Source organism: Argentina anserina, chromosome 5 (genome assembly GCF_933775445.1).
Source record: "Argentina anserina chromosome 5, drPotAnse1.1, whole genome shotgun sequence".
In the NCBI taxonomy this organism is placed as follows: Eukaryota; Viridiplantae; Streptophyta; class Magnoliopsida; order Rosales; family Rosaceae; genus Argentina; species Argentina anserina.
Genome location: NC_065876.1, coordinates 16,055,350 through 16,074,094, shown reverse-complemented (window position 1 = coordinate 16,074,094; position 18,745 = coordinate 16,055,350). Strand labels below are relative to the sequence as shown.

The 18,745-nt window shown below is 37.7% G+C and overlaps 1 protein-coding gene across 1 annotated transcript; it reads right to left on the bottom strand.

Annotated features, from left to right (window-relative positions):
* Positions 1-8,509: 8,509 nt before the first annotated feature.
* On the bottom strand, positions 8,510-9,380 carry LOC126795247 (uncharacterized). The gene is made up of 3 exons (XM_050522090.1): positions 9,124-9,380; positions 8,944-9,036; positions 8,510-8,849 (listed from the first exon to the last, which is right to left on the bottom strand). The coding sequence occupies exons 1-3, from the start codon at positions 9,286-9,288 to the stop codon at positions 8,799-8,801; spliced, it is 309 nt and encodes a 102-aa protein (XP_050378047.1). The 5' UTR covers positions 9,289-9,380; the 3' UTR covers positions 8,510-8,798.
* Positions 9,381-18,745: the final 9,365 nt, after the last annotated feature.

Below are 18,745 nucleotides of genomic sequence, written 5' to 3'. Positions count from 1 at the left end.
TAAAGATTTATATTTATTGTGATTTAATGTTTGATCGGCTTGATATTAATAAAACTCCAAAACTATAATATATGTACATATGACATATACTTAGTTACTTATTTATCAAATTATTGGATGAACATGAGTCCCACGTATATATCTGGATCCGCACCTGAGTAGTTAAGATTTTAGCTGTAAGATGTAATAGTTTATGACTTAGATTTATTTATTTATTTATTACTAGCTTTCTCAAAAACAGATCATTTAAAACCTGTTTATCGGGCACTCTAGATGATCTTGGAGGGTTCTTGTTTTCGACCCCAAAGGTATTCCCCTCTTCTTCTTACAAGCTTCTCAGGTACTAGATGTACTCTTCTCTCCCTCAATGCGCTCAAGACTGACAAGAGTACGTACAGGTTTTTCAACAAGTCCCACAAGGTTATTGAACAGCTTCTTCACCGCCAAATTTGGAACGGCTAGGATCATTATTGCTTCCAGAGAGTAGACAAATAACCGCAGCATGCCAAACTAAGTTGCATATCGTGCAATATGGCTATTCAAGTTTTAGTAACAGAATGATCGTTTTTTCTCTACAGTAGCCAAAACATTTGATGATTTTTTTTTGGATGAAAGGCAAGATTAACATACACTCAAAGTGCCTTGCTACTTCAGAAAACAAGAATGAAGCACAAAAGTTTTAGAGGGGAACATTAATGATGTTGGGACATTGTTACTGATACACTAAAAATGAACACGAACGTGAAACCCTAGAGGATATACAGAGAGGAAGTATGTAAGAAGATTGGAGAGAAAAAGGAGTAAAAGAGCTAGGGTAAGGTTTCCGGCATCTGATGCCTTAATTTCCCCCATTTTTGGTAAAGGGGACAAGAGTTCACACTGGCACAGTGAGTAGCAGACTAGCAGTGACTTAGAGAGACTACCATGCCGACAGTAAATGTAGATCGAGAGAGAGAGAGAGAGGATAATCACGTGCGGGTGTGGCAGGAAACCAACACAGGGCTCGTGCGGTCAACAGCGTGTCTGCGTCAAGACCACGTGGAAACTGTCGGGACATCGGAGCTTGGTTAACCTTATCCTATTGACCGATGCGATGCGATGCGACATGGAACCCATGCATGCATGCATGGGTTTGGACCCTATCTTTGTCCGGTGTACAATATACCATGGATCCCTTGACTTGATCATTTCCTACGAATTTGGTCATTCCATAATTCTATTAATACGCGTCGCTGCTTTGAATCTGGATACACGACGGTGTTCTGAATTCATTCTGTTAATAATGTTTTTCGTGAAGAAGAGAACTCGATAATTTTTATTAAGATTTTTTTGTCCATGTATAACATGCATTGTTTTATCATCAAGTTCTCGCAATATTATTATGAGAGTTCGCTATCACTTAATTTCGCAAGTAAAATAGCGAGCTAGGATTAAGCTTTCTCTCGATCATGCCAATTTGAATGAGGGTTTGGTTATTCTCTAATTATTTCTTTGGTCGATTTTTTTAATAAGATATTGTACCTAAATAACAATATGTACAATTACTGCATTATATCTATTCAGAGAATGCTAAATGAACTCGTAGCTAGATTAGGGACTTAATGCTGATATATATGAATTGCAAATTCATCACAGACCCTTCCTACAAAGAGTTAGTGATGAATTTTTAGTCTATATCAGTATACAACTCTACCTCTCAATTCATATTAATCAGGTCATTAACTACAAGATTTTCTGTTCTTATCAAATTGCATACTTGTTGACAAGTCACTGAATTGAACTCAATTTCTACATCTCTTCTAATTCTAATCCGAGTCACAAAAGTTGGCTACGCATTGGACTTTCAAACAGTTGAATACATCAAGGAAAATCAAACATGACATTGATGTAATAATCAAGAAGAATTTTCGGCCCTTCTCTAAAATTGAAAGGCATGTATGTTTCTAACTTTCGAAGGATACATATCAAAACTAAACTGCAACTGATCCGTCAAATTGTGACTGAGATGCGGATATGCCGGTCGTTTGCAGTCTTTTACCTACAGAAAAGGCTCAAAACAGCAACTCATTTAGAAAAGGTAGGACTAGACCATTTCTTTCCAAATATGCATGCAAACAGCTTTGGCTATAATACATAAATCACAGGGTTTTGAGAAATATATATAGATTATAAAAAAATAGAAATTGCGAAAATATTAGTAATTAACCTACTTATTAACTTTCATCTTGTTATAACAAACAACATGCATGTGTACCATTGAAAAAGAGAGGAAATTCACCACCACCTACTTCTTACAAATGGCGGAACACAATATGATCAGCTAGACAATTACTAATCCAAAATGTTAAAATTCGTTCACTGATAAAAAAAAATTAGGTTGAAACACAGAAAGAGATAAGACCTAGATCGATACGAAATGCCAATTCAGTCCAGTGTCAACACACTCATAGCCTGTCTAGGATTTTGTGGGGGTACTCGGTCCTCCCACCTAAGCCTTGCTTAGGGAGAGCGTGACATGTTTGAATCTAAGCGAGCCATCAAAGCTATAATCTGCTCACGTTTATTATTGGTTAGCCGATCATACTTATCTCCACTTGTTCTCTTTAACTTAAGCACCCTTCTACGATTTTAGTCTATAACCACGCGCATGCATGCATATGTAATTATGTATCTCATCCTAGCACAAACAATAAAGGTGTAATAATGTTTTATCTGGAAGTATAGATAAATACTATTAACTAATTACTTCTTGATCGGAATCTCACACATCTTATGTTTAATTTGTTCATATACAGTAAATATCATGAACCATCCGACCATTGTGTAGTTAATCACCACCTAGCGCCTAGACGGTTATGCGGCGCCTAAGTGGTTTTGAATTATTAAATATTTATTTATTTTTATACATATATTTAAACTATTTAAGAATTAAAAATATATAATAATGTTTAATATTAATTTTAAAAATATTTAAAATAGTCTAAATTCACATAACTTAAATAGAAAGTCTATAAAAATATTTGAAGAAAAGATAAATAATGAAACAAATGCAATAATACTAAATCTCAATTTATTTCTCTCTAAATTATTTCTTAACTCATTCAGTATCGGACTCAAACTTAATATTCATATTTCTTTTCTCTTCTTCTGTTGATGAGATTCAGTTTTCAGAAAATAGACAAAGAGTGAGAGCTGCGGCTTCTTTCAGTTTTTTTTTAATGTCAAATGATGATTGACCGACTAGGACTGAATAGAGCCAATTAGACCGCCTAGGACTGAATAGGGCCGCCTAGACCGCCTAGGACTGAGTATGACCGCCTAAAACCGCTTAGAACCGCCTAGGCGGCCGCCTAAGACCGCCTAATACCACCTAGGCGGCAGCCTAATTCACAAAACGCCACAGATGGCCGCCGAGGTAAAAAATGTGGCGGTGGGTGACCTCCTAGCGCCTAGGCGGCCGCCTAAATCGTTTTTTAGAACATTGCTCAGAAGTAAATTTAATTCATAGAATATACATCAATATGTGGTTGCTGAAAGCGTAAATTAATCCTCAGCATCAATCACGTAAAGATAAACAAGGGTGTTGAAAAATTTAGGGCTGGCATTTTTCGACCGAACGAAACCAACCAATGGCCTACCAACCGAACCAACATGTGTTGGTAGAGGAGGGTTCGGTTACCGAAGCTGTCGGTACGGCACAACCGAACCAAGTAAGAAAATATGGTACGGTATTGGTATAGAATTTCGTAGAAGATGGTAATACCGTACCGTACCGAATTCAGTATAAATACATATAATTTCAACCCAATTGCAAAATATGTTATGAGTTGCTAGAGGCAAAGTCGAAACCTTGACCTCTAACATGCACAACACTGCCTCAAACCACTACACCACGTGTTCTCTTTGTTACTTATTGAACAAAACCTATTTTATCTAATGTTTTGGCAATTTGTCTCTTTCAATTAATATAACATTGACGTTCCTTCTTCTCCTTCATTCAACTTCGCAGATTCCCAGATCAAGTTTTTGATAACAAAGCTTCTATTCATCTCCTCCTCGGCTCCTTCCATCCAATGAATCGAAGAATCTACCCAGGCATTCAATTTCTAGTTCTTTCCTCCTTGAATCTATATTATCATTTCTTGTATTTTCCAGATCTCTTTGCTAAGGTCTTAAAGGAGTTGGTCTTCGCTTTGGCTGGATAAACTATATGACTTGGAATCGGATTTTTCTGTGCAAGCAGTTAACTGATCCTCAGAAACCGAAATTGGAGCTGAAGGGGTAGAAGACCATATTGGTAGCCTACCAGCATCATCTTCTGAGAGCTGTTTACTGATAAAGTCTATAACCTCTTAAATCCTCTTGATGTTATTCTCCCTCTTCAAGGATGAAGAGCTCCTTCAATTTTGGTCGGTAACCGAACGTTACCAACTGAATATTCCGGTTGCCGATTGAGTCGGTACAGTAGGACTTTGGCTCGGCAACGGTTTTAAAATCCCCATTACCGATAGAAGTCGGTCGGTAGACGGTTGGGGCAAAAAGTGATCGGTTTTCTACCGAACCCAGCCCTAGAAAAATTACAAATTAATAGTCCGGAGAGTTGTAACTTTTTTTCAAACAAACAAGGGAGCTTCCGCATATTGACTTGACAAGCTATTATATCCTTTCAAATTATTAGGTCAGGCGAAGTTGACGATTAGAGTTATATTTTCTATCATTTTGTTTATTTAGTATCAGCAACGTATTCAACAGTGGTTAGCTATAGTTCTTTTGGACTTTGTGGCCAATCATATATACATTCATCTTAATTTAATGAGGTCTTGCTTCCCATTTCAATTCTTTAAGAGAAAATGTAGAGTTCAAACCCTGCATGCTGTATGCTTTTCCGGTTTTCCCCAATTACATCGCCCTTTACAAAATAGTTAAATACTTAAATTAGTCACACACAAGGTTCTAAAAAACGCTAGGCGTTAATCGGGCGGACAGCTAAAAATCAACGCCCAAAGGACTAATTTGAGATTAATCAGAACATTGGTCACACCACAAGATACTTTGATACGAAGAGAGAGCAGTTATGGACTTATGGCCGCTAGGGCTTTGGAAGAAGATCGGAAACTAGCTACGGTTATGGTTTGAACCTTTGAGGACTCGCTAGATCTCAAATTCTCAACTCATGAAATGTTCTCTTGATTCTTGAAACCATGAGTCAAGAGCACTCGTTTGCTAACCAAATCTACAGGTCGATCGCCCTAGTCCCCTAGTTCTCACTATTCAGCTGTGAACCATCGTTTGTTCTAGCACATCGATTATTTGTGGAAAACATAGCTGGCCGGGACAGGACTTCTTTGTTTCGAATCTTATTTGGAGTAATATATTAGTTTCCCGCCGGCATACTTTCTTCTCGAGCCACCAAGCCATCTGCGAAAGGTATAACATGATTCCAAGCTAAAGAGTTGCTTGTATTCCTTTACTGATAAAAGAACGTAACGTACTCTAGTCTAGACCACCAAGTAATTTAGTAGAGACCTGCATGCCCTTTTCTGATTAATTTTGCCCTAGCTGTGGGCGATCATTATCAATCCCCACATGGCCATCGATGTACAACCATCAAGGGAATTGGACAACCACACTGGTTTGAGCAAAGCAAAAAGCTACGAACCATACCACATTGCCTAATGATCAATTAGCTGAAAAGCACGCATAACCAGTTGGCAAGTAGATCAAATGCCTTTGCTTATATATAATTAATCACAGAACATCAATTAGGCGCACTGCTTAACTGCTTTGCTGCTTGATTATTCTAGTGCACTTTGGGCTCCATTTGTCGTTTCTTCTCAATCTTCTCTAGCTTTCAGTCTGGATCGGTTAGAGACGAGATCCCATCACTTTCGACGCCCTTCATTTTCCTTTCAATCTGGTCCGCCAGTTCACCTAATCTATCACCCACTTTGTTAATTTGCTGTTTCCCTTGGATCTTGTCTTAAAGTTTCTCAACTGTTGCCGATCATAACAAGTGATTAGATGGTGTCAAAGCCAACATGATCCTCCATATTAGACTTTACTGATGAAATGACCGCAATACTTTTAGGTTTCACCAATTAACACTGTGGTCAAGAAGACTTCATCAGTTCATTGAATTAGACATATTAGGCAAAATGGCACAAACTCAAAAGCCTTCCAGACTCCAGAGAGCTAGCTTATAGATTGGACTATGAACAAAAGATTTTACTATCAGTAATTTGATAGTGAGTGAAACAAAAAGTTATCAACTTCAACTCAGTGATCTTCGTTGAAAGCCATTCCTCTAGGCTGATCTACATTGAATCTAATAATTGTAAGGAAAACACATTCTTCTTGTGCTACAATTTGTCCATTCCACTATCTTTCACGAGCCTAATGAACGGTAGTTTAAACTTTGAAGTATAGTTAAGTATTCTCATATTTTGGTGAATACGCACTAAAACTACTTTTCACTTTTTAATCGCGCATAAAATATGAACATAATAACTAAAACTTTCAGAATTAGGTCTATTTATTTACCCCCCATAATTAGTTTTCTGGAGAGCACCCCATACTCTTCACAATTAGTTCTATTCATTTACACCCCATAATTTATTCAGCTAAGAAAATCACTGATTGGAGATGAGCAAGGCATGATGCGAATTAAACGTTAGAATCACGCCAACATGCGGATGGCTACAATACTGTGCAAGACTTTTGAAGAAAGAGACACGCAAACGAAGCTGACATGGACCAGCCCACATGGCACATGTCCACGTGGATGAGTGCGTGTCCGAGACAGCCAAGCCAATAATTTGACAGCAGGTCCCACCAAGACACGTAGACGGTGACCTCACCGGACACCTTCACCCACCGGAGGAGTCATATCAGTCAATCATAGAAGATGTACTTCTGGGCAAGAAGCCAATCGAGTTTTGATTTGAAGTGAAGAAATGGGGGGTGGTGCATGAATGTAGAAGGTCCACTCGCCCCAGCCATGAAAACAGCCACACCACACAAATGGACCCTTCATGTCTTTCTCAGCTTCCATCATTCTAATCTTATTCCTTGTCGTTTTTTATGCATAGCTAAAACAACCCTTACCTATCAGCAACAGGAACAGAGAAAGGCCTACCTGCCTCCCTTAATAAGACTCTTGAATCAGGAAATCTTCCTTCCATCTCTTATCTCTATATCTCACACAGGAATCTCATAAAATAACTATGCCATGCATTACTGCAAATAAAGTACTCAGAAGCCAGAATCTTACCATTTCTCCTTGAAGGTTCCGGAGAAATTGTCGAACAAGTTTCGGATATACAGTCTCGAATTTGCATACAATCTATATTAGGTGTTACAGACTCTTCTTTGGTCAGAATTTGATCTCCTTTGGTCAATAATGAGAACTTAAGAAGGAAACAAGAGGAAAGGTTTCGGGAATAGTTCTCCTGTAGTGAAAACAGATGCATTCCACCCACCCTTACATAGTTACATTCATATAAAAAGACAAACAAGAGCAGTCCTAAAGTAGAGACAAAAGTGAGAAAAAGAAAAAAAGCAAATCACTTGTTTTCTTACTAAATGAGCAACAGGAAAAAACAAGTATTAAGAGGAAGCCTAAAATTGTCTAGACCAAATCTTAATAATAAAGATACATGACTAGTGTATAATTGTTTCCTACTATGCCAGTCTCAAGTTGAGCTCAAGCTCCATGAAATCCTACATCTCATCTCATATATGAGAAATGAAGGAGAAAAGTGTGGAGGAACATCAATTAGGTGCGAAGTACATGAAAGCTGGTAAGTTCGATGAAGCATGAAGCTATTTGCGTTGGTGCGGTATGCTGATCCAAGAAGCACAGCAGTGTGTGATGAATTATGCCAAAACAACTCACATTTCAGTCAAAAACAATCTCCCAGCAGAGTATGCCGGATATCACAACTACCAAGCTGCGAAAAATACGAGGCCTTGGACCAAATGCGACCCCAGGTCACCAGTTCAGTATCAGTGCTGTAACCTAATTAGTTGATATATTGCGGGAAAGCACTATGATAGAACCTGATATCAGGGTATTAGTTTATTCTCAGGTAGCAAAATTTATAGGGTCTCATTGATATCCTCCGCTCAGTGACACATATATAGGCAGATGCTTAAAGGAAATGGCCCTAGTCACGAGTCATGACTCTGTATACGCCCAGTTAGGAGTTAGGATTGCAAAGGTAAGGATTCCTCTAAAAACCTTGAAACAGTTGAAAGGCGACATTTCAACCGGGCAAAGGTATTGGCAATCACAAATGCATTCAGACCCAAATTGTGATGCTGCTAAATAGAAATTTAGATTGGAATTCTCTGGGTTACTTGAAAGCAGTAATACAATTGAATGAGAGATCAACATGAAAGCTATACAAGTTAAGATAAAGAAATTTTTAAACACAAATTAGGGAGCAGCAAATAGTAGTATAACTAGCTTTTTCAATAAAATCAAGCAAACAAAAATCTGCACGAAACGAGATCACAACTATCCATGCAATTTTATCATTCAGACATAACGTCGAAAAACACTGTCATAATTCATACAAGAGACATTGGCCTATGGATCTATTTTTGATCAGTGCACATTTGCAGCACAACTGTAAGTAAATAGGTATTCAAGACTAAACTTATACGTTGCTGTTTACAGATTATTGACGATAAACCCTATAATTAGCGGCTCACATTCCACAAACGCATTACACAGTTCACACTTACAAAGCCGAGACTTATAATTCTGCAACTTCCAACAACAATGTCGTAAAATTTCACTCTGGTTTTCTACTCCTATTCTTATTTCCATATATCAATCCAGTCTCCTGAAGAAAAACAATGAAAAATATTCAAAACCTAAGTAACAGAACTCTATTATAATTCTGTTTGCACTATACATAAGAAAATCAATAACACTACCTGCGGATCCGGAATGGGTTTCCGTTTCTCTACATATCTATTCGGATTTGAAACTTCTACCAAAGCTGCCAAAGCTGCCAAAGCTGCCCTTTCCTACATCCCCAAATTTAAGAGTTCACCATTATTTCTAGGAAACTAATGAATCAAAGTTGGTAAGAAATTAGAATCAAGAAGAAGAACCTGCTGTTCACGTTTGAGGTCTTGTGAGGGCTTGACCCAGAGGAAGTAGGCTAGGGTTCCGGCGACGACCCACGAGGCCAAGTTGCTCCCACCTCTTAGGCCTCCCATCGAATTGCCTATGAATGATCTCACATTTCCCACTGTCCTCTTCCAATTGCTCGTCATTGTCGAGAAATTGAGGGTTTTGATGCCAACTTTTGGGGATTTAGGGTTTTTGGAATTCAAATTCTTCTCTGTTGGTTTAGTTCTGATCTCAACTGGGGAGAGTGAAATGGGTGGTAAAGATGTTGCGCAGGAAAAGGAGGCAGTTTTGGGCCTATTGGACCTTCATTCGTTGGACGGGTTAGAAACTACTTCGTTTTTTTTTGTTGGTTACAAAGGGGATCTAAAAGACTCATAAACAAAAAACACAGAAACTAAATATTAAAATAGACTCATGTGCACCTACATCTAGTAACACTGGCCATATCGTCTAAGAAAGTCTGCACAACATGTGCAGGAGAAGAATCAGTTAACTCAATCAGCCCCAACTCATGAGAAATGCTCTGTTTAGCCAAGACAACAGCAACCTTGTTACATTCTATAAAATATGAGAGAGCTCACATTCTATAATTTTGAAATCATAGAAGCACAACTAGCAAGCAGATACCCAAGAGGATGCATAGAAGTGTTATCTCTTTGCATAAGTTGGATAAAAAATGTAGAGTCAGACTCAATTTCAACATTTCCACTGTAATGTTTAGCAATGAGTTTCAGACAAAAAAATAAGTCCCAAACCTCAGCATCAAAAATCTCCACAATCTCCAAGTTCATTTGAAAACCATGAGTCCAATGCCCATGTAGATCTCTAATCACCCCTTCAACACCAATTTTCCCAGAGTTAAAAATTCTAATGTCATCAATATTCAACTTATACCAACCAGCAGAAGGCCTACACCAGGAAAACATAGTATAACTATAAAAAGAACTCAATTTAGCCTTGCTTAGAGAGCAGCTCCTGATAGATCGTTAATTAAAACGTCTATAATAAACCATGTAAAACATCATCGTTAGTATAAAATAAGCAGGGATCGTTCTTTCTGGGGAATTGAAGGGAACTCTAAACTTTTAGTGTTAACAAATAATGGGGGGTTTGAAATTGATTATTAACTACTGAAATAAAACCTAAATTACTATTTACATGATCGACTTCTCTTTAACAAACTTAAACCAAATTTACAATTACACCACATAATTACAAGTTCGAACCTATCATGCATTCCAATTACATATTTTTTAGACACCAATACAATTAGAGTTTTAGGGGATGATCTAATCATGCAAGATAAATGAACATTTAGATTATAACACTTAGATTATAACATTTAGACCTAATCAAAATTTGCATGCAATCAAATTCAATAACACTTAGAGTATAAATCAAACATGATTACATTTTAGCACCAAATCTTTGTTGGAGACATGTTTCATGTATGACGTCACCCACCATGGTTTCACATGCAAATTTCCAGAATTTTTACCACTTTAATCAACACAAACCGAACCTACTTAGGGCATGATTCGATTTATGTCAATATGGTTGATGAATCTAGTACTCAAACATAATCTTAGGGACTGAATCCACACACTAAATTCATGTGCACATATTTGAAAATTATCTAAAAGTATGAGAAAGATGACTAGAACACAACAATAAAAATACAAACTCAATAGTTATAGGAAACCATCAATTCGACAAAGAACCAAAAATCTAATGAAACAATATGAAAATTTCAATTCTTAATACAAAACAATAATCCCACACAAACATCATAGCACAATCTTCATAGACAAAGTATTGTAAAATAATCAAAAACGAACAAGCCCATGAAGAAGAGTTGCGAGAATCACACGTTGTAGGAACCTTGTAGGTGTGTCTTCAATGGTGATTTCGGTAGAGATGAAATTTGTATATGGGGGAGAATTACTTGCTGTTTTGGTGAAGGATGTTTGAGGTAGTATTTTGGCACAAGTTTGGCTCTTGAATGCAAAGGAGAAGTCATATTATTTGAGAGGTGAAGCCATGTATATATAGAGGAAAGAGTGAGGGTTTGAGCTTGCCTCTTTCTTCCTATAATAATGTCATGCTTTATCTCCCTAAATCATGCCATATTTTATTCCCTAAATCATGCCATGTTTTATTCCCTAAATCATGTCATGCTTTATTCCTTTAATGATAATCTTCTATTTAATTGTTGCATGACTTAGCTCTATCTCTTTTTCTTTAATTATCTCTTCTATTTAATTGTCGCATGACTTATTGATGATATGACTCTATGTGCATGGCTTCTCCTTGTTTTCCTCTAGTATTATCTCTTAAATGCAATCTGAAAATAAGAAAATAAAATTATAAGTAAGATATAATTAGTTTCAAAATCTAACAAGGATTCCTAGTGCAAGAATGACTCAAAATATCGCCAATGCGACTAAAACGTAGAAAGATGTAGACTCCTAATCCAATTAGGTTTCATTTCCGTGGAATTGAAGGGAACTCTAAACTTTTAGTGGTAACAAAATAACAAATAATGATGGGTTTGACATTGATTATTAATTACTAAAATAAAACCTAAATTACTATTTACATGATCGACTTCTCTTTAACAAACTTAAACCAAATTCTCCACTACACCACATAATTACAAGTTCGAACCTATCATGCATTCTAATTCAACTAATTACATACTTTTTAGACACCAATATAATTAGAGCCTTAGGGGATCATCTAATCATGCAAGATTTCAATTAACATTTAGATTGACTTAGGGATAATCTAAATTTGCATGCAATCGAATTCAATAACACTTAGAGTAGAAATCAAATAAGATTACATTTAAGCACCAAATCTTTGTTGGAGACATGTTTCATGTATGGCGTCACCCACCATGGTTTCACATGTAAATTTTCAGAATTTTTACCACTTTTAATCAACACAAACCGAACCTACTTAGGGCGTGATTCGATTTGTGTCAATATGGTTGATGAATCTAGCACTCAAACACAATCTTAGGGACTGCATCCCAGCACTAAATTCATATGCACATATCTGAAAATTATCTAAAAGTATGAGAAAGATGATTAGAACACAACAATAGAAATACAAACTAATTAATTATAGGAAACCATCAATTCGGCAAAGTACCAAAAATCCAATAAAACAATCTGAAAATTTTGATTCTTAATACAAAAAAATAATCTCACACAAACATCATACTACAATCTTCACAGATAAAGTATTGTAGAAAATCAAAAACGAACAAACCCATGAAGAAGAGTTGCGAGAATCACACGTTGTAGGAACCTTAGAAGTACAGTTGTAATAAGTGAAACTCGGTGGAGATGATGATGGTTTTGGGTGGATGACTTAGCTAATTTGTGAGGAAAGTTTATGGTGGTGTTTTGATAGAGTTTTGGCTCTTGAATGCTAATGAGAAGTCATGTTATTTGAGAGGTGAATCCATGTATATATATTGGAAAGATGCATTTTTCTTCCTATAATAATGCCATGCTTTATTCCCTAAATCATGCCATGTTTTATTTCCTAAATCATGTCATGTTTTATGCCCTAAATCATGCCATGTTTTATGCCTTAAATCATGCCATGTTTTATGCCTTTAATGATCATCTTTTATTTAATTGTTGCATGACTTGACTCCATATCTTTTTCTTTAATTATCTCTTCAATCTAATATGAAAATAAGAAAATAAAATCATAAGTAAGAGATAATTAGTTTCGAAACCTAACAAGGATTCCTAGTCAAACTAGGACTCTAGACCAATTATGCGTTTTAAACTTATGTAAGCACAAAAATGCATCTAATACCGCCTAAGACTCTTACTACGACTCAATGACTCAATAGTACAACAATAAGGGCTAAGCAAAGTACAAATTGAGGTAAAAACATGTTAAGAACGTCGCACAAAATGCTTCTATCAACTACCCACACTTGGGTTTTGCTAGTCCCTTAGCAAAACAAAACTAAATAAGACACTATTGCCCCTAAATGATTGCCTCAAAATCTCAAAACACATAGCTTTTAAGTTTAAGCATTTGAATGTAAGCACATAAATTCCAAGTTTCATAAACATGCTTCATAATATGAATAAGTCAGATTTGAGACAATAAACATTTAACATGTTTAGTCAATCTAATCCTCCTCAGAAGACATACTCTCTTCTTTTCACTCAGATTCATGGTTATCATTCACACACAAGTATATGCAAGAGAAATGATATTAAGGCATCAAATAACTTGCATATTTCAAAAAATAAAAGCACTTTGTGAATAATAGAGGAAAACCTCATTTAACAATTAAGTGTACAAATGGACCAAAACCATATGCTCAACTCTTGTGATCATCTCCACAAACCAAGATTTGCTCATTTTAAGAATCATTAGGATCATTAGATAAGGTAAATGTTTAGGCTTAGCTAAATGCATGGAATATCAATGAATCACAAATGTAATCTTATAGACTCTGCAGAGTAAACAGCATCCTTATGACACCACACACCATCAAGGGCCGAATATAACAAGTTAGACACAATCATCATTCTAACCACAAAGTGAACATGGACAAAGGTTAAGTAAAATTTTTTAAACCTTCAATTACAACTCAACACTAAATCACAAATGGAAGACAACATAGCATTTTTTTTCTTGCCGAGTTCATCATTCATTTTTTTTCTTTTTCTTGTTTTTTTTTCTCGGCAATGGTTGCTTAAAAACTTATTGATTCTTTTTTTTTTCAAATCTGTTCCACCCCACAATTATTTCATGCATTATCACAACAATATCTCAACAAGAATTCTGCCAAGTCTATAGGACAAGGTAGAGATAACTATACTAAGTATGAAGATAACATAGATGATGAAGAAAAAACTCAATGTAGGTTCAAATGCGGTTAAACTAAGGGGTCCCAAACATGACACATATAAGGATACATGGCTGTTTGGCTAAAGTGGTGGTATTCCTAGAAATGATCCATAAATAATTTTCAAAATCAGAGCATTTTATGACTTAAAAGTTTCAACAATCACAAAAGTGAGTTCTAGTAAATTCTAGAGTCCATTAAAAGCTATGACACATAGTTATTGAATATGAGAAAATAGTGAGGTTCATGAACAACCATAAAATTTCATATTACATCTCATGAAAAAAATACATGTAGGCTCAAGAACTTACATGTTGTTATGGACTTTAAACTGACCAAAACACGTATGTCATAATCAATCAATCCAAATCTCACATGTTCATACCAAATCCACATCATCAATGAAACTTACAATTTAATTCGTATGAAATGCAAAACTATCATCTATGTATTTAGAGACATAATCATCCTAAACTTTAAGGACATCCTAAGACTCAATAAAACAATACAAATTTTTTTTTCATTCATTTTTCGGATTTCTTTTTATATCATGACACAAACAATAAATAAAAGTAAAAATAAATAATCAAAGATCTTGCAACCCTACCCCACATCTATAAAATTACATCGTCCTCAATGTAAGCTCATAGTAAGAATGTAATTCACAAGCATAGAATAAGATGACATATCAACACATATACAATTCTATGAGTGCTGTCAAGTCTATGAATTGAGAGCAGTCAAGCGATTAGGTCGTTTACGTTCTTCAAACTCTTGAAAGCCGCCATGGTGAATGTGATGCGTAAAGCCTAAAACGCTTTTATTGATTGCTGTCAAGTTTATAAATTGAGAGCAGTCAAACGATTAAGTCTTTTACGTTCTTCAAATCCTCCGGAAATCAACTCGTCTCGAAATCAGTCAAATTTCTAAATTGACCGTGGCGCTCGAATTGTTGTCAAAATCCTACAAAAAAAAGAGGTTAAAAAAAATCGGATTCAAATCCCAAAAAAAAAGAGAGGTCAAAGTCAGACCAAAAAAAAAAGGGTTAAAGTCAGACAAAAAAAAGAGGTCAAAGTAAAAAAAAAAAGAATCATCAAGCGGCCAAATCGCTCGTTCTTCATCAAATCCAAATCCAAACTCAAGTCCACGAAGAATCATCAAGCGGTCAAATCGTTCGTTCTTCATCAAATATAAATCCAAACTCAAGTCCACGAAGAATCATCAAGAGGCCAAATCGCTCGTTCTTCATCAAATTCAAATCCAAATCAAACTTAAATTCTCAAGATCAAGTGCACGTCACCCTTGAGCCAAGTCATATACAAAGATAGAATCAGAGGAGTTCACAAAAATTGTAACCCCGCGCTTGATATTCAATAAATCACATTTTATTTGTACACGTGTCTGCATTCTTATTGGTTTTCAGATTCGCGTTCTACAAATTGGCACGCCCAGTGGGACCTTTTTTGGCCTCTCATCTCCTTCTCCGAAGAAATCTTTAAATTCGTTGGTGCGATGGTTTCCCAGAACAACCAAGCCGTCCTAACGAAGAAATCCAAGTCCACAACCGCGAGGTCAAGCGGAGAGGCCGAGCCGGTCAAGAAGTCCAAACAAACATCCTCCAAATCAAAGAGTGAATCGATTGCCCTTGTCACCCGGAGCGTGGGTAGAGCTCAACCCACGATATTTATGGCATTTGCTAGTAAGCCTCGTCAACCAGTCATCACCTTGGAGAGCTTTGGAGCAATAAAGCATGCCTCTCAAAGTGGGAAGAAGCAAGTGTCAAAGGAGAAGGAGCCAAATGATTGCTCCTCTATCCGTTCATGGTGATGGCCCCATCCTGGAAGACGTTTTATTTGATGACGAATTAAGCACGGCGTCATACCATGGAAGTCCCAAAGAAGATGGCGATAACTTTCATTCTCTGACACATAAATCTTCTTCTAACAATGCGCAGGTCATGGTGACGGGGACATCCACAATCGAGGAGCAACTCTCCAATCTGTTGGAGATGGTTGAAAAGCTCACCCGAACGGTTGAAGAAAAGGACGTGCAAATCGTTGAGCTTTATAGCAAGCTGGGAGATCGCGATGATGGGAACTCCACCAAGGGCTCGCCTGACAGGAGAAAAGTAAACGAAAAGAGAGAAACGTCTAAGAACAATGACGAATCGCTTGGTTCCTTATCACTCCAGCAATTGTAGGACATCATTACCAACTCAATTCGGGCTCAATATGGAGGTCATTCTCATGACTCCCTCACTTACTCCAAACTGTACACTAAGAGGATCGACAACTTAAGGATGCCGCGGGGGTATCAACCACCAAATTTCCAACAATTTGAAGGTAAAGGGAACCCAAAGCAACACGTCGCCCACTTTGTGGAGACTTGCAGTAACGCCGGGACCGAAGGTGATCACATTCTCAAGCAGTTTGTTCGCTCGTTGAAGGGAAATTCATTCGAGTGGTATACAGATTTAGAGCCGGAGTATGTTGACAGTTGGGACCAAATGGAGCGCGAGTTCCTTAATCGATTCTATAGTACAAGGCGGACGGTGAGCATGAAGGAGCTAACTAACACGAAGCAACGAAAGGATGAACCTGCGATCGGCTACATCAATAGATGGCGCTCACTTAGCCTTAATTGCAAGGACCGACTGTCAGAGGTGTCAGCGGTTGAAATGTGTATCCAACGCATGCGCTTTGATTTGCTATACATCTTGCAAGGAATCAAACCTCGTTCTTTCGAAGAGTTGGCTACTCGAGCCCACGACATGGAGTTAAGCTTGGCAAGTCATAAGGGAAAAAATAAAACCCTGGTCGACCAACGAAAAGACAAAGTCTTCGGAAGCAGTTTTGACAAGGTTGTGAAGAAGCATTCTAAAGAATCAATGGTCATCAATACTGCACCGGTTAAGATCTCTACGCGGGATAAGAAAGAGTTCAATAAGGTGGAATCTCCTCGAACCTACGATAGGAGTAAACGCATGTTGAAGGAGATGGAGCGAAAGACGTACCCGTTCCCAGACTTTGATGTGGTGGGCATGTTAGAGGTTCTGCTCGAAAACAAGATAATAGAGCTTCCGGAGTGCAAACGTCCAGAAGAAATGCATCAAGTCAACGATCCGAAGTATTGCAAATACCATCGCCTCGTTAGTTACCCTATACAGAAGTGCTTTGTTCTCAAGGATTTGATAATGAACCTCGCCAAGCAAGGGAAGATTGAGCTGGATGTTGACGACGTTGCTGAAGTCAATTGCACTACCGTAATATTCGGATCGTTCGAGCCAGTTCCACTCCATTTTCACCAAATAAAACCACCGTCCCATTTCACAAAGGAAGCGCACGAACATAAGAAGACCAAAGAAGTTAAAGAATGTCCTGCTTCCACACCTATCCTCCAAGTTGCCTCTAATGTCGATGATGAATGATGGATATTGGTCACTCGGAGAAGAACTCGCAAAGGTATGATGTCAAACTCACCGGTTACCCGACCAAGTCAGAAGAAATCACCTCCACGACGAGAGGAGCATGGACGAGGACGTTTTGAGACGAAAGTTGTTCCATATTTGTGGAAGCCTCTTCGCCAGAACTTGTCAAAACAACACTTGCCTACAAAATAACCGAATGTCACTTCAATGGCCACAAGTTGTGAAGTCAGCTCCAAGAAAGATGAGAAGCCCGAAACAAGAGAAAGAGGTGCAAGTCAAGTGTTAAAGAAGAAAGAGGTGTTGAAACAATTGGAGAGTCTACCTTTCCAACTCAGCCTGTCTGACTTGATGCAATTGCCAAAATCAACGAGATGCGCACTTGTGGAGTTGCTCAATGATGTAGGAAAACACTCCACAAGCATGAAGGAATGTGGCGTGTGTGATGCATATTGTAATACCATTCACTTCATAGATGATGACATGTAGTTGGGCTCTAAGCCACATAATCGGTCTCTTTTTGTGACAGGGTACATGCGAGAGCGGAAGTTGAATCGCATGCTCATAGACGGAGGGTCAACAGTAAATATCATGCCCAAGTTAACCATGTCTCAACTTGGCATCAATGTTGATGAGTTATCAAGGAGTCGTCTCATGATCCAAGGTTTCAACCAAGGAGGACAAAGAGCGATAGGGATGATCAGACTAGACATGGACATCAGAGAGCTAAAATCAAACACCTTGTTTCATGTCATCGATGCGAAGACCTGGTATAACTTGTTTTGGGACGACCATGGATACATGAAAATGGCATCGTGCCATCCATTTCACACCAATGCATCAAGTTCTATCGCGGAGGTGTGAAAACCGTGGTAGGAGATACCAAACCATTCACAGAAGCTGAATCATACTTTGCGGATTCTAAATTCTACACAGATGAGGAGTCAATGAAATAAGTCCTTCCGGTTGGAGTACCCTCCACGGGGAAAGCCGTTAAAATTAGGGAGAATGATCCCAAATCAAAACACATTGAGCTTCATGGTGAAGTGTCGCAAAAGTTCTCATCTGAAGTGGCAGCATCGTCTACGGAAAGAAAAGCCAGCCATGTCTTTCCGGTCCTTCGCTATGTTCCGAAGTCTAGACGAAGGGAGGGGGAGTCCCTATTTGTGGGGACAAAGTCACAAGAGTGCCCACAAAAATTAGAGGATGATGATGTGAAATTGTTGAAGGAGGAATCAACATTGCCATTAATAAAGTTGAGCAACCGAAATCCCACAACGCAACCACT

Excerpts from the sequence above, each read along its gene's own strand:
- LOC126795247 (XM_050522090.1), bottom strand. The coding sequence starts at position 9,288 with ATGACGAGCAATTGGAAGAGGACAGTGGGAAATGTGAGATCATTCATA. Across the intron at positions 9,037-9,123 it reads ACCTCAAACGTGAACAGCAG|GAAAGGGCAGCTTTGGCAGC; the intron begins GTTCTTCTTCTT and ends TTGGGGATGTAG. Across the intron at positions 8,850-8,943 it reads AACCCATTCCGGATCCGCAG|GAGACTGGATTGATATATGG; the intron begins GTAGTGTTATTG and ends GTTTTTCTTCAG.